The 23,951-nt window shown below is 44.5% G+C and overlaps 1 protein-coding gene across 14 annotated transcripts in view; it reads left to right on the forward strand.

Moving 5' to 3' along the window:
* Positions 1-23,951, forward strand: part of LOC143766726 (scaffold attachment factor B2-like) — a 593,416-nt gene that overhangs the window by 147,854 nt on the left and 421,611 nt on the right. For all 14 annotated transcript variants that reach the window (XR_013213635.1, XR_013213632.1, XM_077254619.1 and 11 more), the window contains exon 7: positions 15,401-15,501. Coding sequence is in view for 12 of the 14 variants with exons in the window: in XM_077254619.1 (XP_077110734.1) it covers positions 15,401-15,501 (101 nt within the window). In the remaining 2 variants the exon portion in view is untranslated. The remainder of the gene's footprint in view (positions 1-15,400; positions 15,502-23,951) is intronic.

The following is a 23,951-nucleotide window of genomic DNA, read 5'->3' on the forward strand; positions in this document are numbered from 1 at the left end:
TCCGCATCCGCAAACGCATACAAAAACGCATGCAAACACATTCATACGCAGCGTTTTTAATCTGCATCATCTTACGCATGACTGCAAGAAAAAAAAAAAGCTTTGTATGCGTGGCGTGTCTCAAGGGGCGTGTCTCAATCGGTTCCTGGACATGCTCAGTGTGAAGTACGCATGCGTTACCATAGACAGTAATGCGTTTTTTGACGTACGCATGCGCATATTTGACGGATTTTTGACGCCTCCAAAAATGCAAGATGTTGCGTTCGCCGGACCCTGCCGCACACCGAGAAACGATGCATGTGTAAGCAGACGCATGCTAAGTGATGCAAACGCATGTCCCTGCGTACGCCATGTTTAAGATAGGTGTGCTTGACGCATGCGTATTTCTGCGGATGATGCACTGTGCGCACAGAGGCAAATGTGAAACAAGCCTTAGAGAGCATTTCAAATTCATTACATCAGGGAAGGGTTCACATATTTAACAATGTCTCAGCACTAATCCACCGCTTAATGAATGTCCAGTTGAGTTAAAATAAAGGACTTTTAACCACAAAGGAAACGGTGAGTGCGGTTTTTCTACTTTCTATATGATTACTTTATACTTAATGTGACTCAATATTTATAGTGTTGTCTTATTTTTAAAAGACTTCTGCCCTTCGCCCTGACTTGCTGGATAGCGTCTTCTGGGCCAAATCATGTCTGATGACAATCCATTCTTGTCTAATCGATGCTTGGCTTTTATCACCCTTTTCCAAAATGCCGTTCCTTTGTCTGCATGTTATTAGAACTGTATTTCTTAACTGAGTGGTGTGAATATGCTCTCTTACATGGCAGACAAGGTGTTTGGTTAGGCTGCTATCGTGTCTTGAGGATGCTAGTAGGCTTAGTGGTAGCTTTCTAAGACTACTTGGGTAGCGCTGTAAATATTGCCAGCAGTAATTGAGGGATTCTAATCTATGATTACAGCACAGCTTCTAATATTTTGCTGTTCATTTATAGTCCATTTAGCAAGTGCCTTAACCCCTTACTGCCATTGGACGGGCTAGTACATCCAATGGCAGTACCCCCACTTTGATGTGGGCTCCGGCGGTGTGCCCGCAATAGGCGCGGGTGGAATCGCGATCCACCCGCACCCATTAACTACTTAAATGCTACTGTCAAATTGACATTGGTATTTAACGCGTGCTTCCGGCCATGTGGCCGGAAATACGCGAACCGCTGACCCCTGTCACGTTATCAGGGGTCATCGGTTCGTCAGCATAACAATCAGGTCTCCTTGAGACTTCTATGGTGGTTGATGCTGGATTACTATGAGCGCCACCCTGTGGTCGGTGCTCTTGGCAATGCAGTAATTCTGTTACATAGAAGTGATCTGAGCATCACTCCTATGTAGCAGAGCCGATCAAGTTGTGGCAGCTTCTAGTCTCCAATGGAGGCTATTGAAGCATGCCAAAAAGTAAAGAAAAATAGTTTTAAAAAATATAAAAAATTGTAACTTTAAACCCCCCCCCTTTTCGCCCCATTCAAAATAAAGCAATAAAAAAATCAAACATACACATTTGGTATCGCCGTGTTCAGAATCGCTTGATTGATCAATAAAAAAAAAAGGATTAACCTGATTGCTAAACGGCGTAGCAAGAAAAAAAAAATTGAAACTACGTTTTTTTTTTTTATTTTGTCGCCGTGACATTGCATTAAAATGCAATGACGGGCGATCATAAGTTTGTATCTGCACAAAAGTGGCATCACTAAAAACGTCAGTTCAGCATGCAAAAAATAAGCCCTCACCCAACCCCATATCGGCATATCGGGTCATTCCATGTCAAGTGAACCAGTGATTTGTACCCCTATTTAATTCTTTTGAGATTTTATTTGGTAACAGTGTGTCAGAGAATGCAAAATGTGAAGAAAAAAAAAATTATATATATAATCTCACTTGCATTTCCCCAAAAAAAGTTTAAGTTCAAAATGTCAAAAACTGCACATGTGCCTGCTAAGCTCCAAGCCACATCTGTACCAAAACTCAAGTTGGGATCATATTTTAAAAAATAAAGCTATGACAGTGTCAATTCGAAAATCTACATTTCAGATCTGTTCAGCCTGTGGTCTAACAGTGTGGGGTCTATATTTACCAAATAAATCATGATATTTAGATATTACGGTATTATTTTATTATGTTACAGCTTAGAAGCAGGAGAGGACGGAGAAGAAAGCTTTGTTAGGGCTCAGCCTGAGAATGAGCAGGGGTAGACAGTGAATGCAGAGCAGATGCCAGGCCGGCAGCTCGGGCCTCCAGAGGCCATATTCACACCAAATCTTAACACTCAGGCAACTCCTCAAATGGAGGGAGAAAAATATTCTTAACATCCAGTTCATGTATTGTACAAACCAGGACTATGAAGAGGAGGAGAGTTTATTAAAACATCGGTTACAGGAAGCAGAATTCATCAAAGGGACTCAGCAATACCACGCTGGTTGCGGCTACTGGACTCTCCAAAGGTTGTGAAAATGAAGAAGTAGAAATTACTTTTCTGCACCTTCTGGTCCAGCGCCATCCTTTGTGTATCCAAGAAAACCAGATATTTTATAAGTTAACAAAAATCAGATATTATCTCAGTTGGAGCCGAGCACCATGACAGGCCTAACATACTCTACACAAAAGGAAATGGCCATTGCTAGTAAGCGCTTATGGACAAGATCACATTTCACCCACTAGAAGGGACACATTGATGATAAAAGGCCAGTGTAAAAACCTACTACCGTGTTTCCCCGATAGTAAGACAGCGTCCTACATTCTTTTACCGCTCAAAAGTCCCACTATGTCTTACTTTCGGGGGGGGGGTGTCTTACATTGGAAAAAAAACCTGTGTGGTCGCTGGAGAGCTGTCACACAGACAGCTCTCCAGCGACCAACTATGCGAAGTCCCCTGGTAACCAGGGTAAACATCGGGTTACTAAGCGCAGGGCCGCGCTTAGTAACCCGATGTTTACCCTGGTTACCAGTGTAAATGTAAAAAAAAAAAGAAAAAAAAGTGAGGTGTCATATCTTGTTATTTCCAGAGGTGATTTTGTAGTTTTTGGGCTGTCGGGACAGAATACAGTGGCTCTTCCTTTGCCTTTTGGTGTTTTTAATCCTTCAGAAAGATACTGTTGACTTCCATCTCCAAGTTCTAATCGTCGCTTCGCCGGAGGGCGCCCCAGTGCAGGCTGCAGTAGGCCGGCTCTGGCGGCGGGTCCATGCGGGGTGGAGTAGATGAAGCTGGCCGCTGCTTGCTGCTCCGGAGCGCACAGTCCGTGCGGGGGATGGTGCACCGTGCGGGGGATGGTGCACCGGGCCGGGGGATGACAGGACGTGCAGGTATCCGCCGCCTCCTGCGCCAACCACAGCGCCGCCCCCGGCCACGAACCCCCCAGAGAAGCTGGAGCATTTGTCGGGGAGCAGCAGCCTGTCGTGCCCGAGGTGGCTTCCCTTTCTCATGGTACGGAGCCGCCGCCTTCTCCGCTCTCCTCCTTGTGAGGCGGATTGTACGGCTGTATGTGCTCGGGCCCCAGCTCCGACCTTCGCGCGTAATACGCATCCCTTCATTCATTGTCAGCTTCCTGGAGCCATTTTTCAGCCACGGCGGTGGCAGGGAGGTCGGAGCTGGGGCCCGAGCACACACAGCCGTACAATCCTCCTCCCCCCGGTGCTCGATAGCCCTCCGACGAGCTCACCTCAGCACCGAGGGGACCTGCTCTAACTGCAGCCCCGGCTATTTGTAGGGTGCAGGCCGGGCAGTGCGGATTACTGGGGTCACAAGGAGGACCAGCTTCTCCTGGGGGTTCGTGGCCGGGGGTGGCGCTGTGGTTGGCGCAGGAGGCGGCGGATACCTGCACGTCCTGTCCTCCCCCGGCCCGGTGCACCATCCCCCGCACGGACTGTGTGCTCCGGAGCCGCAAGCAGCGGCCAGCTTCATCTACTCCACCCCGCATGGACCCGCCGCCAGAGCCGGCCTACTGCAGCCTGCACTGGGGCGCCCTCCGGCGAAGCGACGATTAGAACTTGGAGATGGAAGTCAACAGTATCTTTCTGAAGGATTAAAAGCACCAAAAGGCAAAGGAAGAGCCACTGTATTCTGTCCCGACAGCCCAAAAACTCCAAAATCACCTCTGGAAAAAACAAGATATGACACCTCACTTTTTTTTCTTTTTTTTTTTTTTACACTTACACTGGTAACCAGGGTAAACATCGGGTTACTAAGCGCGGCCCTGCGCTTAGTAACCCGATGTTTACCCTGGTTACCAGGGGACTTCGCATAGTTGGTCGCTGGAGAGCTGTCTGTGTGACAGCTCTCCAGCGACCACACAGGTTTTTTTCCAATGTAAGACACCCCCCTGAAAGTAAGACATAGTGGGACTTTTGAGTGGTAAAAGAATGTAGGACGCTGTCTTACTATCGGGGAAACACGGTATTAATTGTTTGATTAGTTCATATTTTATAGAGCGAGGATTTAACTACTGTACTATTCTTCTTAAACACTTCATAATTGACATGTTTAGTGATATAATAGAAAATTGTTCCATGTATAAATAGGTGGTAAAAATATTGGTTCTTGGTTAATATGATTTTTAACATATAATTGGGATCGGACTGTATTTAGAAAATCACACTTGAGATTAAGATCACCTTTTTTCTCTTGGCTTGCTCAGCATTTTCAACCTGAATGCATTGAACAAGTTGTGTTATGATGATTAAAGGGAACCAGTCACTCCCAAAATCGAAGATGAACTAAGCCCACAGGCATTAAAGGCTTATCTACAGCATTCTGTAATGCTGTAGATAAGCCCCCAATGTATCCTGAAAGATGAGCAAGAGAGGTTAGATTATACTCTCCCAGGGGCGGTCCCGCTGTGGTTCGATCTGATGGGCGTCGCGGTCCGGTCCAGGGCCTCCCACCTTCTTACAATGACGTCCTCTAATGTCTTCACACTGCGGCGCAGGCGTTCTTTGTCTGCCCTGTTGAGGGCAGAGCAAAGCACTGCAGTGCGCAGGCGCCGTGAAAGGTCCGAGAGGCCCGGCACCTGCGCACTGCAGTACTTTGCTCTGCCCTTAACAGGGCAGACAAAGTACGCCTGCGCCGGAGCCGCAGCATGAAGACAAGAGGACGTCATCCTATGAAGATGGGAGGCCCCGGTCCGGACCGCGACACCCATCAGATCGGACCACTCCCCCAGGTGAGTATGATCTAACCTCTTTTTCCAGGACGTCCCTCCTGACAGCACCACCAGGAGGTCCTTCTTATCCTTGATAGGGACAGTAAACACCTTCTTCTAGGTTAAATAGCCCCTCCCCACCTCCACCCCTCAGTGTTTTTCCTGTCCCGATCAGGGACAGACACAGAGGAGTTAACACGGCTTACCGTGCTGAAGATTCCAGGTAACCGGTTGAGCAGGGCTCCCGGAGTGGCCTCATCCCTCTCCCGAGGGCTCTGAGCAGGCGGCCGCATAATAGCGCTGATACTGCTGGAGGTCCCTCAGCGCTGGTTGAGCTGTGCTCCCGACTCCGGTGCATCCCTCTTCAGAGGGCTCTGCACCTCTTTGCTGCACCCGGATACCGGCGGTGATCCTCCCAACACACGCCAGGGAGTGCGCTGAGTTGGGCCTGCGGGGAGTGCCTTGAATCGGCGCATAGGGGGCGTGCCGCGTCATCGGGGAGCGCCTCGTCTCTGGGGTGTGCCGCGTCACCGGGGAGCGACGCGCTGGCGAGTGCGCCGCGTTCTGGGGCGCGCCGCTTCAGGGACGCTGTAATCACCAATGTGAACTTCCGGTGGCGTTCCCGGGCAGCTCGTGGCCTCAGGGACGCCGGAAGTCTGCGTCGGGCTGTATCACACAGCTGAAGAGTGAAATTCCTGACCAGCAGCAGTGGGCATCACAGACCTGCAGTGATCACCGGCAGCTGAGCTCGGAAGGAGGACGAATCAGATGATTTGAAGACAGGTAAGAGTCCTATTTAATCACGAACATCTGACTGCACACTGATCCTAGAGAGATGGAGGGTGCAGATCGTCCAGAAATCCTGTCCTCAGAGCTCGCCCCCGATCATGTAAGTTATACATAGGGGGTCTGTATCACATATTGCAAACACAAGCTAGAGGGCCTCTCTGTATCTATTGCAGGATAAGGAGGCTTCCAAGCGCCCAGCGTCAAGCCAAAAGCGCAGAACAAGCAAATAACCTCTATGCTCCAATAGGCTACCAGAGGGACATAGGCAGAAAGTGTGTGATAAATGTATGGCAGGACTGCTTAAAGGAGAACAGACTTCCCTTCTGGATAGCATAAAAACTATGATCAGAGAGGAAGTACAGTCCACAGTATCAGCGCTGTTGCCTGTCTGATCTCCCCGCCCTAAGAGACCTAGGTGGGAGCAGGATCTTGGTTCTGAAGAAGGAGAACTTTCAGCTTACTCCGTATCCGATTCCATGGAGGGAGAATGCTCTTCTAATATCCTCCCAGAGGAAAAGAAGAGATATCTATTTTCTTCTGAACACACAGACACATTACTACAAGCCGACAAATACCATGAGGGTAGAGGAGGCTATGGAACCCCTTACAATACAAGACAAAATTTTTGGGGGGCTCAGAGCTTGTAGAAGCAGAGTATTTCCCGTAAATCGCCATATTCAAGAAATGATCTTGGAAGAATGGGGTGATGTAGGGAAAAAACTGATAGTCCCAAGAGATTTCAAATACCGTCTGCCCTTTGATCCGGAGGAGACCAAAATCTGGGAATCCGTTCCTAAAGTGGATATACCCGTAGCCAAGGTCTCAAAAAAGATCGCCATCCCCTTTGAGGACTCCTCGGGTCTCAAAGATCCCATGGACAGAAGATCCGAAGATCTCCTCAAAAAGGCCTGGGAAGCTTCAGCCGCTATCATGAAGACCAATATTGCTGCCACCTCAGTTGCCAGGTCAATGTCTCTGTGGGTAGAAAAACTAGAGACCCAGATTAATAATAAAACGCCTAGGGACGAGATTCTAAAATCTTTACCACTCCTGAAGATAGCAACGGACTTTATGGCCGATGCTTCGGCAGAGTCAGTGCGGTTTGCTGCAAGGAACAATGCCCTATCTAATGCAGCAAGAAGAGCTCTATGGCTCAGATCATGGTCCGGTGATACACAGTCAAAGAATAAACTGTGCTCAATACCCTTCTCTGGCCTCCATGTCTTCGGTCCGGTATTGGACGAATTGCTTGAAAAAGCAGCGGATAAGAAAAAGGGTTTCCCGGAGGAAAAACCGAAAAACACGCCGTCCTTTCGTAGGTCTCGTTTCCATCCCAGGCAAGACTATAGAGGGAAAGGGAAGGGCGGAAGATGGAGCTACCCGAAAAGTGGTAGAGGCAGAGGTACCTTTCAGGACCAAAAATCAAAAACTAATAAACAATGACGCCAACCTAGTGGGGGGAAGGCTTCAGTAGTTCCTACAGGGTTGGCAAAACATCACTCAGAACCCATGGATCCTAAGTTTGATAGAACGAGGATACAGAATAGAATTCAACCAAACTCCTCCCAAAAGATTTTGCCTAACTCAGACCCAGTCTTTATCGGTTCAGCAGAGGCTTCTAAAGGATATTCAAGAACTTATCCAGATAAAAGCCATCATTCCGGTACCCCATGCCCAGAGGTTCAGAGGACACTATTCGAGTCTATTCTCCATAAAAAAAACAAGCGGAGAATTCCGTACGATTATAATCCTAAAACCTCTGAATCGGTCAGTTACTTACAAACGATTCAAGATGGAATCCCTCAAATCTTCAATACCTCTGATCCAGAAAGGATCAGTAATGAGCACATTAGATCTAAACAGTGCCTATTATCAGGTTCCCATCTCCGCCTCACACCAACAGTATCTCAGATTCGCCATAAAAGACCAGGGCCAAATTCTACACTATCAGTTCACATGTCTGCCATTCGTCATCTCGTCTGCTCCCAGAGTACTCACCAAACTCATGGCAGAAGTAATGGCGTTCTTGAGAGAAAAAGGGATACTCTCCGTCCCTTATCTGGACGACATCCTACTCCTAGCAGACTCTCCACAACAGATGGAAGAGAACTTATCAACAACTATTTCACTCCTGGAAAAGCTAGGATGGCTAATAAGCTTCAAAAAGTCAAGCCTAAAACCCGAAACAAGAAAACCATTTCTTGGGGTAATCCTAGACTCAGTTCAGGAACATACACACCTCCCACATCACAAGCAGGAGTCATTCAAAAAAGAAATCCAAAAATTACAAAAGCAGGAGCGAACATCCATAAGAAAAGCCATGCGGGTATTGGGCTTGATGACCTCTTGCATTTCCAGCATCCAGTGGAGCCAATATCACTCAAGACCCCTGCAGCAAGAGATCCTCTCGCTTTGGGATGGCAGAGACGTAACCCTGGACAACAAAATACAATTATCCCTAGATGCAAAAAGTTCACTGTCATGGTGGACCATAACACAAAATCTCGAGAAAGGAAGGGCTTCAAGAACATCTCCGTGTGTAAACATTACTACAGATGCAAGTCACAGCTGCTGGGGAGCCCACATAGAAGAGAATTACTCCCAGGGGACTTGGCCTGTATCAGTACAAAGCAGGTCGTCGAATTAGAGAGCTCAGGGCAGTCTGTGAGGCCTTAAAGGCATTCCAGGGAAGGTTAAAAGACCAACACATCCGTGTCTTTTCAGACAACTCAACAACAGTAATTAACCCTTAAAAAATTCCATCAGACCAAAAATCATTGCACAAAATATATTTTTTATTTTTAAAATTAATTGCAATCACAGAAAAACAACAATAAAATACATGGAAATTTTATTAAAATTATTTAAAAACAATATCCAACAAATATATCATTATTTAGAATATAAAATGTATAAAAATTTATATTAATATTATATGACTCCTCCAATCGAGGTTTTACTAGGGATAGATGAAATATAAATCCCGTATGTGCAGGACTAGGCAACACCGAACTGATCAGTATGATAATTAAATAAATATGATGCAGCAAATAATATTTTAATAATATGTGATAAAAGTAAATCAAATAAATTTGTGAATATGTATGTATGTATATCCATATATACATACACAACCCCTATGTGCAACAATTAATTTATTCAAATAAAGTGCAATAGTGCAAAATAAAAACAAATTGTATGGAAAATATAATCACAAAAATAGTGAGCAAAAAAATCAAACACCCAATTAATTATGTTTTACAATATCACAGTGCTGCCAATTGTACCAACCTATATTGAACAAAAGTTTTGTTAATACTGACCAGTTAGGGATGCCACCGCCCCGCACACACCACTCCATTGAATTGTAACTCGACAACAGTAGCCTTTCTACTCCACCAAGGAGGTCCAAAGCATCGTCACTTAAAAGACCTATCAGACACAATATTCTCTTGGGCAGAACAGACAGATCAATAACGGCAGTGCACCTGATAGGAACCAAAAACCAGGTAGCGGACTTCCTAAGCAGACAGAAACTATGTCCTACAGAATGGTCCTTGAACGAACAGATCTTCCTCCAAATAACCCAATGTTGGGGCTTCCCGGAGGTAGATCTATTCGCCTCAAGGAAGAACACAAAGACAGAAAAATTCTTCTCACTAAACCCAGGAGAGAGGCCATCATGAATAGATGCACTGGCTCAGAACTGGGACATGAAGTTGGCTTACGCTTTTCCTCCATTGGCCCTAATACCGAGAGTATTGAGAAAAATTCAGGACAGCCAGACATCAGTTATCTTAATAGCCCCTTACTGGCCCAAAAGGAGCTGGTTTCCTCTACTAAAGATGATGTCCTGGGAGGATCCAATCCATCTACCAGCGGTACCGGACCTTTTGTCTCAGGGGCCTCTAGTCCATCAGGACCCGGGCCAACTACAGTTAGCAGCATGGATCCTGAAAAAGAGATCCTAAGATCAAAATGTCTCTCGGAGCCAGTCATTGCTACTATTCAAAATAGTAGAAAACCTGTAACTTCTGCAATATACAGGAAGATATGGACAGAGTTCTGCTCTCAGAGTACAGTTCCTGTATTGGTCTCTCACGGTCCGAATATTCCAAAAATTCTGGACTTTCTCCAATCGGGGTTTGATAAAGGACTAAGGCCGAGTACTCTGAAGGTACAGATCTCAGCCCTCAGTTCCTTCTATGACATCCAGCTAGCCTCTCATCCATGGATAATGAGGTTTTTCAAGGCCATTCAGAGACTTAGGCCTACAATTCACAGTACAGTGCCTCCCTGGGATTTAAACCTGGTGTTAAAGGAACTTTGTAAGGAACCTTATGAGCCACTAGCTCAAGCAGACCTGAGAGCCGTAACCTTTAAAGCTCTCTTCCTGGTGGCAATAACGTCAGCACGACGTGTTGGTGAGATCCAATCTTTCTCTATTAAACATCCACACTTAAAGATCCAGGATGACTGTATCATCCTTAAATTAGATCCCGGGTTCCTTCCTAAAGTGGTGTCTGACTTCCACAGAAGTCAAGAAATTGTTCTGCCTACATTCTGCCAGAACTTCACGAACGAAAAAGAGCGTTCTCTTCACGCTTTGGATGTAAAAAGGACAATTCTACACTATTTAAAGATCACAGATAGTTGGAGAATTGATTCTAACCTCTTCATCCAGATGACCGGAAAGAATAAAGGGAAGAAAGCATCCAAAGCTACTCTAGCAAGATGGATTAAATCTACCATCACGGCAGCCTACATCTCGGCAGGAAGAACTCCTCCAGAAAGCCTCAAGGCGCATTCGTTGAGAGCAATCTCAGCCTCATGCGCAGAAAGCGCTGGGGCTTCTATGGACCAAATATGCAAAGCTGCAACATGGTCGAGGTCAAATACCTTTTGTAGACATTATAAGTTAGACATAACTGTGAATCAACAGACTACATTTGGGAGGAAAGTCCTCCAGGCTGTAATCCCACCCTAAAAATTAAGGATTTATTTAGTATTTCTCCTGGTGGTGCTGTCATGATGGACTCCTGGAAACATACCGTATATACTCGAGAATAAGCCGAGATTTTCAGCCCAAATTTTTGGGCTGAAAGTGCCCCTCTCGGCTTATACTCGAGTCATGATCGGTGGTGGGGTCGGCGGGTGAGCACTGTCATATACTCACCTAGTCCCGGTGATCCTGGCGCTCCCCCTGCCTGTCACACTGACTTCGGTGCCGCAGCCTCTTCCCCTGAGCGGTCACGTGGGACCGCTCATTAGAGAAATGAATAGGCTGCTCCACCTCCCATAGGGGTGGAGCCGCCTATTCATTTCTCTAATGAAGCGGTGCCGGTGACCGCTGATAGAGAAAGAGGCTGCGGCACCGAAGACAGGCAGGGGGAAGGAGCGGGACGCCGGGAGCAGGTAAGTATGACATATTCACCTGTCCTCGTTCCACACGCCGGGCGTCGCGCCATCTTCCCGGCGTCTCTCCGCTCTGACTGTTCAGGCAGAGGGCGCGATGACGCATATAGTGTGCGCGCCGCCCTCTGCCTGATCAGTCAGTGCGGAGAGACGCCGGGAAGATGGCGCCGAGGAGCTGCAAGCAAGACAGGTGAGTATGTTTTTGTTTTTTTTTTATTGCAGCAGCAGCAACAGCTATGGGGCAATAATGGACGATGCAGAGCACTATATGGCACAGCTATGGGGCAATGGTGCAGAGCACTATATGGCACAGCTATGGGGCAATAATGGACGGTGCAGAGCACTATATGGCACAGCTATGGGGCAATAATGGACGGTGCAGAGCACTGTATGGCACAGCTATGGGGCAATAATGTTGCAGAGCACTATATGGCACAGCTATGGGGCAATAATGGTGCAGAGCACTATATGGCACAGCTATGGGGCAATAACACAGGTCAACAAAAAAAATTTTTTTTTCTGGTGTCCAAAATATTTTAATGAATTTGGGGTATTTTTGGTGTGCTGATTCTGAAAATGCTATCAGTTTTGCCAGATTGGCTCAAGTTTTTGACATTTTTGGTATCTTATTTATAGCACTTGTTGGTAAATGCGACGCATCATCTCATTAATTTCTTTGGATTAGTACTTGAACTGAGCAGTTCTCAATATAGTTTTGTGTTAATTAGTGTTCTAAAAGTTTGTTCATAGCTTGATTTTTGCACTAACTTTATGTTGTTGTCTGTTTTCCAGTGAAAAGCATGAACTCATCAAGAAGAAGTTGTCTTAACGATCCAGACTCATTCTGTTACATTTGTGGTGAATACACACTGCCAAAACATAGAAGAAACATAACAGACTTCGTAAAAAAAGTGTATTTTGCCTATTTTTGGGGTTATGCTTGGGGACCAAGACAAGTTTTGGGCACCACACATAGTGTGCAAAGCATGTATCGAATTATTACGAAAATGGAGCAAAGGACAAAGAAAAAGCTTCAAATTTGGTGTTCCAATGGTGTGGAGAGAGCCAAAAAATCATCATGATGACTGTTATTTCTGTGCAGTGCAAGTGCAAGGATTCAATAAGCATAAGAAACGAAAATGGGAGTAACATGGAATCTGCAAGAAGGCCTGTCCCTCATTGTGAAGATGTGCCTGTACCTGTGTTTACCATAAATAACAGTCATCATGATGATTTTTTGGCTCTCTCCACACCATTGGAACACCAAATTTGAAGCTTTTTCTTTGTCCTTTGCTCCATTTTCGTAATAATTCGATACATGCTTTGCACACTATGTGTGGTGCCCAAAACTTGTCTTGGTCCCCAAGCATAACCCCAAAATAGGCAAAATACACTTTTTTTACGAAGTCTGTTATGTTTCTTCTATGTTTTGGCAGTGTGTATTCACCACAAATGTAACAGAATGAGTCTGGATCGTTAAGACAACTTCTTCTTGATGAGTGCTTTTCACTGGAAAACAGACAACAACATAAAGTTAGTGCAAAAATCAAGCTATGAACAAACTTTTAGAACACTAATTAACACAAAACTATATTGAGAACTGCTCAGTTCAAGTACTATTCCAAAGAAATTAATGAGATGATGCGTCGCATTTACCAAAAATCTCAAAAACTTGAGCCAATCTGGCAAAACTGATGACATATTCCGAATCAGCACCCCAAAAATACCCTAAATTCGATGAAATATCTTTGGCACCAAAAATGCTGTTTACCAGTGTAATGGACGGTGCAGAGCACTATATGGCACCGCTATGGGGCAATGGTGCAGAGCACTATATGGCACAGCTATGGGGCAATGGTGCAGAGCACTATATGGCACAGCTATGGGGCAATGGTGCAGAGCACTATATGGCACAGCTATGGGGCAATAATGGACGGTGCAGAGCACTATATGGCACAGCTATGGGGTAATGGTGCAGAGCACTATATGGCACAGCTATGGGGCAACGGTGCAGAGCACTATATGGCACAGCTATGGGGCAACAGTGCAGAGCACTATATATATGGCACAGCTATGGGGCAACGGTGCAGAGCATTATATATATGGCACAGCTATGGGGCAACGGTGCAGAGCACTATATGGCACAGCTATGGGGCAACGGTGCAGAGCATTATATATATGGCACAGCTATGGGGCAACGGTGCAGAGCATTATATATATGGCACAGCTATGGGGCAACGGTGCAGAGCATTGTATATATGGCACAGCTTTATGTGGAGTATCTATGGGGCAATGGTGCAGAGCATTGTATATATGGCACAGCTTTATGTGGAGCATCTATGGGGCCATAATGAACGGTGCAGAGCATTATATGTGGCACAGCTTTATGTGGAGCATCTATGGGGCCATAATGGATGGTATGGAGTATCTATTTTTACTTTTGAAATTCACCGGTGCCTGCTGCATTTTCCACCCTAGGCTTATACTCGAGTCAATAAGTTTTCCCAGTTTTTTGTGGCAAAATTAGGGGGGTCGGCTTATACTCGGGTCGGCTTATACTCGAGTATATACGGTACTTACCGGTAGGACTAATTCCTACTTTCTCATCATTCAGGATACATCGGGGGCTTATCTACAGCATTCCAAAATGCTGTAGATAAGCCCCTGATGTTGGTGGGCTTAGCTCATCTTCGATTTTGGAGGTGACAGGTTCCCTTTAAGATGCATTTATTCTGGCACTTGTTTTTTGTGGTTCTTTATTGTTGCATATAAATGTTACATACAATAAGTTGTAATTTGAAAAGAAAAAAGGAGGAAACTCACACAAACATAAAATTAGATGATTCAAGGCTTAAAAAAAAGAGAAAATTTGATAGGTTCCAAGTTGAATCCCTGTACAAAAATAAACAAGAACACAAGTAACACATGCATGTTTTCACAATTTTAAAACATACTTTTTTCACAATTGCGCTTCAAAATTTTGAATTTAATTTCTCCAAAACAAAATATAAAGAAACAGTGTCTTGTGACATATATCAAACGAAAGCCAGTACCGTTCTGAGAAAAATGATGCATCTCCCACCTCTTTATCTTAATTCTAGCCCGAGGTATGATAAAAAATGTAAAGCAATGCCAGGCCAAAATCCACGCTTTTTCTAAACTTTTGAATTTTTTTCTTCATCAATTAATTTTTTTTACAGATTTCTAAACTTTTAATTTTGTTATTAACTAAAGTTGTACTTCATAAAAACAAAAAATAAAAAAAAATCTAAAGACGTCAGGTAAAAAAAATATTCATATTTGGATCACTTGATATGGAATGACCCGATCACGAAAAATGGACATGCTACGGGTATCGGAAAATGGCACAATTTTTATTTTAATTTTTTAAGCTAATTTTGGTATTTGTTTACACAACTTAGATAAAAAAGAATCTAGAGATGTTTGGTAGTTATGAACTCGTAATGACGTGTTCAATCATAATGGCAGGTCAGTTTTAGCGTTTAGTGAACCTAGCAAAAAAGCCAAACAATAAACAAGTGTGGGATTGCACTTTTTTTGCAATTTAAACACTTGGAATTTTTTTTCCCGTTTTCGAGTACATGACATGCTAAAACCAATGATGTTCAAAAGTACAACTCGTCCTGCAAAACAATAAGCCCTCACATGGCCATATTGACGGAAAAATGAAAAAGTTTTATGGCTCTGGAAAGAATGAAAACGCAAAACCCAAAAAAGCTCTGGTCATGAAGGGGTTAGAGGTTGTCCCTTTTCACTGAACAGGTTTTTAGATTTCATTTTTCATGTCATTTATGAAAGAGATGATCTTGAAGTGTTCCAGTTTTTCACCTCAAGTCCAAAGAATGAGCTGGAGTTTCAGGTTTTCTGAAGCTCATGCGTCAGCCTCACACATGTCACAGAACGTTTGTACAGTTTACTTAATGTCTCTGTAGTTTTTTTTTTAATGTCAAGATTTATGACCTTCAACTTATTTTTTTGGTAGGACAAATTGATGCCAGCTCTGGTAAGAATTTGTGGGTGAGTGGACTTTCATCTACAACAAGAGCTACCGATTTGAAGAATCTCTTCACCAAGTATGGAAAGGTAAATGAAATCCTTAGAACAGAATACATAATGATAGTCCATCAGAGCCTATACCTAGTGGTGATAAGTAACACTCCTATAATTAATGAAAACACAAAGAAGAATAGAACAAATTTGTCCAGATAAGATTAACAAAGTTTAATCAGAAAACAGTAACAATAATAAATTTGCAGACAAAGTGGACAGTTTAGGACATTGGACCTTTCACTTTACACCTGTGGTCTAAACTGTCCAATATTTCTGCAATTTTATTGTTACTTATTTCTGTGTAAAAAAAAAAAAAAAAAAAATCTGATTAAACTTTGTTAATCTTTTATCGGGGACAAATATGGAAAGGTATAGCATTTTGTTTAGGTTTTTATATTTTTGCTAGTCATCAAAATGTTTTAGCTGATGGTTACTTTATTGCGATTATCAGAGAATTACAAAATTGTTTATATTCTAAATGTAGATTTTGTTATTGCTAAAAAATAGTTTAAACACATGAATGTTTTATTCTCTCTGATCTTGCTAGGATCATAAACGTGGCAGGTTCATGCCTCCTTTTTATCTTACCTCTAGACTTCTTAGTGTTGACTTTTATAATGTAATTAGATTGTGTAATTGTAATGAGACTTTTTAGACTTTTGTCAGTTTAATATTTCCATCTAAAAAGTTCTGGTATAAATCTGGGCTCAAATGACAGTTGGGATAAAGGTTGGCCGGGACATTACTCTCCTCAAAGTGGTGCTTTCAAGATCACGAGCTGTACTTTATTTTTTTTATTTTTTTTTTGTTCTGCCATAAGGAGCATCTCCTACTTATGGAGCGAGGTAGTGTGCCTAGAAATGTGTTTAGTTTCGGAGGCATTAGAATTTCTCCTTTGCCTCATTGGGGGACACAGGACCATGGGTGTTATGCTGCTGCCACTAGGATGCTGACACTAAGTAAACACAAAAGAGATTAGCTCCTCCTCTGCAGTATACACCCAGACACTGGCTCCAGTCAAACCAGTTCAAGCTTGGTGTCCTTTTTGGAAGTGCATCTGAACAGCAAGGTGGATTGCTGTTGAGGGGAGATAAAGAGAAAAAAAAAATCTATAAATCTTCAGCACAGCGAGTGTGAGCGAGCTGAGTGTGACCTGAGCGTAAGTGTGAACGGCGGTAAGTGTGTGACTTGTGATTCAGTGACTTTGGAATCAGGGAGTTTCCAAGGGAGGAATTGCTTCTGTTTTTTGTTTTTTTTTGGTTTAATTAATACTTTGTATTTATTTTTAATTAACGTTTCTGTGTGGTGCAATCCCCATTAGGAAATGTGCTCCACAATTGTTAATGCCATCCAGTGTACATCTTGCACATGTATGCAGTCCTTGACCAGCCGGTCGAGGGTGCATACTGCTGTGCGAGATGTGAGCACATTGTGCATTTGGAAACCCAGATACTGGATCTAAATGTGCAGCTGGCAACACTGAGATCCATAGACAATATGGAGAGGAGTCTTCTGCTCACAGAGCAGACGCTCAATGGGATAGATGAGGAGGGGGATGGTAGGATGGAGCTGCAGGACAGTGTGGCAGTTAGCTGGGTGACAGATAGAAGGCGGGGTAGAGGGAAGAGTGCCAGGGAGGCTAGTCCTGATCTGGCACACCCCAATAAGTTTGCTAAGTTGGCAGATGAGGGGGGTGCCAGTACAGGGGTAGCACTGCTGCAGCCAGGCATGTCCTCTGAAAGCCGGAGGTGTGACTGCTCCAGTAAGGAGGGAAAAAGGAGAGCAGGGCAGGCCAGACAGGTGCTGGTAGTGGGGGACTCAATTATTAGGGGAACAGATAGGGCAATCTGTCACAAAGACAGGGATCGTCGGACGGTGTGCTGCCTACCTGGCGCTCGAGTCTGACACATCGCTGTTATGACCCCAGTGGACAGGGTCTCAGAGGTACGTGTAAGTCTGCGAGATACAAAAATCCAGCTCATAGGGCAGTGGTAACTGGGTTGACCAAATATCTACTCCTAACGCCAACACTAGAAGTAGCCGGGGATCATGCCTACGGTGATCGCTAGATGACTCGCGCCAGCCGGAGAATCTAACTACCCCTAGGAGAAGAAAACAAAGACCTCTCTTGCCTCCAGAGAAAGGGACCCCAAAGCAAGATACAAGCCCCCCACAAATAATAACGGTGAGGTAAGAGGAAATGACAAACACAGAAATGAACCAGGTTCAGCAAAGAGAGGCCAGCTTACTAATAGCAGAATAAAGCAAGATAACTTAATTGGTCAACAAAAACCCTATAAAAATCCACGCTGGGAATTCGAGAACCCCCGAACCGTCTAACGGTCCGGGGGTAGAACACCAGCCCCCCTAGAGCTTCCAGCAAAGGTCAGGATACAGATTGGAACAAGCTGGACAAAAATACAAAACAAAACAAAAGCAAAAAGCAAGGAAGAGACTTAGCTTTAACAAGCAGGAACCAGGATCAGTACACAAGAGCACAACAGATTAGCTCTGATTTCAACGATGCCAGGCATTGAACTGAAGGTCCAGAGAGCTTATATAGCAACGCCCCTGAACTAACGGCCCAGGTGAGCATATAGGAGAAGACAGAAGCTCCAGAGTCAAATCACTAATGACCACTAGAGGAAGCAAAACGCAAATTCACAACACATCGCTGATCGGGTGGACAGATTACTGGGAGGGGCTGGTAAGGACCCAGCGGTCATGGTGCACATTGGCACAAATGACAAAGTTAGAGGTAGGTGGAAGGTCCTTAAAGATGATTTCAGGGAATTAGGCTGCAAGCTGAAAGCAAGGACCTCCAACGTGGTATTTTCCGAAATACTGCCTGTACCACGTGCCACGCCAGAGAGGCAACGGGAGATTAGGGAGGTTAATAAGTGGCTCAAGAATTGGTGTAGGAAGGAGGGGTTTGGGTTCCTGCAGAACTGGGCCGACTTCTCAGTTGGCTACAGGCTCTACGCTAGGGATGGGCTGCACCTCAATGGGGAAGGTGCAGCTGTGCTGGGGGAGAAAATGGTTAGAAGGTTGGAGGAGTGTTTAAACTAGGGAATGGGGGGGAGGGTATTCATTTTATTGGTGGGGAAGATAGTGCAGATAGAGACCTGGGCACAAATAAGGAAGTTGGGGGTGGCGGTGGCATGGGGGGTGGGGTTAGAACAGTTAGTAATTTAAGAAAGAATAGAGGTACAGTGAGTAACATCAAGTGCATGTATACTAATGCCAGAAGCCTCGCCAACAAAATGGATGAATTAGAACTAATGTTGTTGGAGCATAATTATGACATGGTGGGGATATCTGAGACGTGGCTGGATGAGAGCCATGACTGGGCTGTTAACTTGCAGGGCTATAGCCTTTTCAGAAATGACCGTACAGATAAGCGAGGGGGTGGGGTGTGGCTGTATGTAAAATCGACCTTAAAACCCATCCTGCGTGATAATATAGGTGAATCTAATGAAAATGTAGAGTCTCTGTGGGTGGAGATAAGGGGAGGGGGAAAAAATAATAAATTACTGATAGGGGTTTGTTATAAATCTCCAAAACTAATGGAAGCAATGGAGAATATCCTCGTTAAGCAAATAGATGAAGCTGCGACTCAAGGAGAAGTCATTATTATGGGGCACTTCAACTACCCTGAAATAGATTGGGGAACAGAAACCTGCAGTTCCAGCAAAGGTAATCGGTTTTTGACAACTATGAGAGACAATTACCTTTCACAACTGGTTCAGGACCCAACAAGGAGGACGGCACTGCTAGACCTAATATTAACCAACAGGCCAGACCGCATATCAAATATAAGGGTTGGGGGTCACTTGGGGAATAGTGATCACAAAATAATAAGTTTTCATGTAACCTTTAATAAGATGGGTAGTAGGGGGGTGACAAGGACACTTAACTTCAGGAGGGCAAATTTCCAACGGATGAGAGAGGATCTTGGTGCAATTAACTGGGACGATATCCTGAGACACAAAAATACACAAAGAAAATGGGAGACACTTATTAGCATCCTGGATAGGACCTGTGCACAGTATATACCGTATGGGAATAAACATACTAGAAATAGGAGAAAACCAATATGGCTAAATAGAGCTGTAAGGGGCACAATAAGGGACAAAAAGAAAGCATTTAGAGAATTAAAGGAAGTAGGTAGTGAGGAGGCATTAAGTAAATACAGAAAATTAAATACATTCTGTAAAAAGCAAATCAAGGCAGCAAAGATTGAGACAGAGACTCATTGCCAGAGAGAGTAAAAATAATCCCAAAATATTCCTTAACTATATAAATAGTAAGAAACTAAAAAATGACAGTGTTGGCCCCCTTAAAAATAGTCTGGGTGAAATGGTGGATAAGGATGAGGAAAAAGCCAATATGCTAAATGACTTTTTTTCATCAGTATTTACAAAAGAAAATCCCATGGCAGACAAAATGACTAGTGATAAAAATTCCCCATTAAATGTCACCTGCTTAACCCAGCAGGAAGTACAGCGGCGTCTAAAAATAACTAAAATTGACAAATCTCCGGGCCCGGATGGGATACACCCCCGAGTACTGCAGGAACTAAGTACAGTCATTGATAGACCATTATTTTTAATCTTTAAAGACTCCATAATAACAGGGTCTGTACCACAGGACTGGCGTATAGCAAATGTGGTGCCAATATTCAAAAAAGGGGCAAAAACTGAACTCTGTAATTATAGGCCAGTAAGTTTAACCTCTACTGTGGGTAAAATCCTGGAGGGCATTCTAAGGGATGCTATGCTGGAGTATCTGAAGAGGAATAACCTCATGACCCAGTATCAGCACGGGTTTACTAGGGACCGTTCATGTCAGACTAATTTGATCAGCTTCTATGAAGAGGTAAGTTCAGGACTGGACCAAGGGAACCCAGTGGACGTAGTATATATGGACTTTTCCAAAGCTTTTGATACGGTGCCACACAAAAGGTTGTTACATAAAATGAGAGTAATGGGGATAGGGGAAAATATGTGTAAGTGGGTTGAGAGCTGGCTCAGGGATAGGAAACAAAGGGTGGTTATTAATGGAGCACACTCGGACTGGGTCATGGTTAGCAGTGGGGTACCACAGGGGTCAGTATTGGGCCCTCTTCTTTTTAACATATTTATTAATGACCTTGTAGGGGGCATTCAGAGTAGAATTTCAATATTTGCAGATGACACTAAACTCTGCAGGGTAATCAATACAGGGGAGGACAATTTTATATTACAGGATGATTTATGTAAACTAGAAGCTTGGGCTGATAAATGGCAAATGAGCTTTAATGGGGATAAATGTAAGGTCATGCACTTGGGTAGAAGTAATAAGATGTATAACTATGTGCTTAATTCTAAAACTCTGGGCAAAACCGTCAATGAAAAAGACCTGGGTATATGGGTGGATGACAAACTCATATTCAGTGGCCAGTGTCAGGCAGCTGCTACAAAGGCAAATAAAATAATGGGATGTATTAAAAGAGGCATAGATGCTCATGAGGAGAACATAATTTTACCTCTATACAAGTCACTAGTTCGACCACACTTAGAATACTGTGCACAGTTCTGGTCTCCGGTGCATAAGAAAGACATAGCTGAACTGGAGCGGGTGCAGAGAAGAGCGACCAAGGTTATTAGAGGACTGAGGGGTCTGCAATACCAAGATAGGTTATTACACTTGGGGCTTTTTAGTTTGGAAAAACGAAGACTAAGGGGTGATCTTATTTTAATGTATAAATATATGAGGGGACAGTACAAAGACCTTTCTGATGATCTTTTTAATCATAGACCTGAGACAGGGACAAGGGGGCATCCTCTACGTCTGGAGGAAAGAAGGTTTAAGCATAATAACAGACGCGGATTCTTTACTGTAAGAGCAGTGAGACTATGGAACTCTCTGCCGTATGATGTTGTAATGAGTGATTCATTAATTAAATTTAAGAGGGGACTGGATACCTTTCTGGAAAAGTATAATGTTACAGGGTATATACACTAGATTCCTTGATAAGGCGTTGATCCAGGGAACTAGTCTGATTGCCGTATGTGGAGTCGGGAAGGAATTTTTTTCCCCATGGTGGAGTTACTCTTTGCCACATGGGGTTTTTTTGCCTTCCTCTGGATCAACATGTTAGGGCATGTTAGGTTAGGCTATGGGTTGAACTAGATGGACTTAGTCTTCCTTCAACCTTAATAACTATGTAACTATGTAACATGTGTTATTCAGAACATATCCATTTTTTATTTTTGCTTTCAATTTTTTTGCAAGGATTTCAAGGGGCGACGGAGCCCTCCGCTCTTCACATTCCCGCCTGTTGTAGGTTTTGGGAGTGTCGCCTCCACGTACCCCCTCCTGCATACTTTACCAAGGTATTCCTGAGATCTATTTTTAGGGGCGATGGTTCCCTTCAGGGCACCAATCTTCCCACCTAAACACCAGATTGCCATGTCACCTCCATGTACCCCCCCCCCCCCCACTCTGCATCCAGCTACTACAGCTGGACCAATGGCCCTGTCCTATCTTGGGGATTTAACCCCTAGGATGTCCAGAGGCTTTGGCGTCCATGCGGCCCCCACTGTATCACCACTGATAAACAGTGGTGATGGAAGGAGGCGAATGATCACTCTCCACCTCTGTTAAAAGGTTGGTAAATGAAGGTCCCTGCACAGTCAACGGCTAACCTGTCTCAGCAGCCGGGTCCTGTGCTTCATCATCTTATCCTACGGCTTTCCATACCGGGACGCACACCTCAGGTAAGTGTGGGTCAGGGACAGGCAAGCTCCGGAAAGACAGAAAAAAAAAAGGGGAGAAGCCAGCACTGCTTATGGTCAGAACGCAACAATTAAAGTGCACATGCACAAACTAAATTCTAACTATTTCAAATATGAGACATTTAGCAAACAGTTGATCAATTCTTTGAGCTACCCCGCCACTTCACGGCATTCTCATAATGGGGAAGTCATGCTCTACTTATTTTATTTGCGTTGTGCCATTACGGCCTCCTAAATGTATTGAGTATAAAAAGAAAGACCACATTACATGCAAACTGTACCTGGAGCATTTCAGAATCACTCCCTTGGTGCCAGGAAAGGCAAGCGCGGGTAAAGGCCGATCAGGTCCTGTGCAGACATTTCAGATCTGGCTTCCACACTACCAGAACAGCACCAAAGTTAAAGGGTGAGACAGGCTTTAGTTAATTGTGCACCTGTGTCTCAGCCTGAGGCTGGGCAGGGCTGCTGTGTGTGTGCACAGCAGCCTATCAATCACAGCGAACACAGAAAGAATAGCATACATAACCCAGCGTGCGCGCCAACAGTGGTGGTCAGCCACTTACCAATGCAACAACAGAAAAAAAAAGGGGAGAAGCCAGCACTGCTTATGGTCAGAACGCAACAATTAAAGTGCACATGCACAAACTAAATTCTATCTGTATTTCAAATATGAGACATTTAGCAAACAATTGATCAATTCTTTGAGCTACCCCGCCACTTCACGGCATTCTCATAATGGGGCAGTCCTACTCTACGTATTTTATTTACATTGTGCCATTACAGCCTCCTAAATGTATTAAGAGTATAAAAAGAAAGACCACATTACATGCAAACTGTACCTGGAGTATTTCAGAATCACTCAGCTCCGGAAAGGGTCACAACCCCGGGAGAGGGCTCCTGTAAAAGTGCTTTCAGCGCCATTCCCCATGCTCCCTGGCGCGGTCTGGCTGGCGCCAGAAATTTAGGCCCTGGCTCCGACATATGCACTCTGCCACAACTGGGAGACTCTGCTCACTTTTAAGACGGCGGCAACAGGCTGCGCCCACGTCTTGGCGATATTCTCTGGTGTTCCCGGCAGCGATCTTTTTTTCTACTGGGCGCCTCTCTACACGCGCAGCCTACTTTCACTGCACTTGGTGAGCTTCCCTCGCATCCCAGCTACTAAGGAAGATAGTGGTGTTCACACTCCCAGCCTGGTCGGAGGAGCGCAGTACATTGGGAGGACAACCCTACAGGGCCAGAGGACATGGGTGAGTTCTCGGAGCTGTGACACTCAGTAGCCCTTCTCTGCAGTATTATCTGGGAGCTTACTAGCATCCTATTGGAGCTTGTCAGTAGAATACTCTCTAGGACAGAGGTGTCAAACTGCATTCCTCGAGGGCCGCCAACAGGTCATGTTTTCAGGATTTCCTTAGCATTCCACAAGGTGCTGGAATCATTCTGTGCGGGTGATTAAATTATCACCTGTGCAATACAAGGAAATCCTGAAAACATGTCCTGTTGGCAGCCCTCGAGGAATGCAGTTTGACACCTCTGCTCTAGGACATCCAAGAAGGCTATCAAAACAGTGTTTTTTAACCACCTGCCACGGGAACAGACTACGCTTCTCTGTAAGGCCTGTGATCCTGAATGTGTTCAGGAGCCCTCCGCCGCTGCAGAGCCCAGTGTACCTAGTCCCCCGCCCCCAAAGAGGGGGCTCGTCAC

This window comes from Ranitomeya variabilis, chromosome 1 (genome assembly GCF_051348905.1).
Source record: "Ranitomeya variabilis isolate aRanVar5 chromosome 1, aRanVar5.hap1, whole genome shotgun sequence".
Taxonomy (NCBI): Eukaryota; Metazoa; Chordata; class Amphibia; order Anura; family Dendrobatidae; genus Ranitomeya; species Ranitomeya variabilis.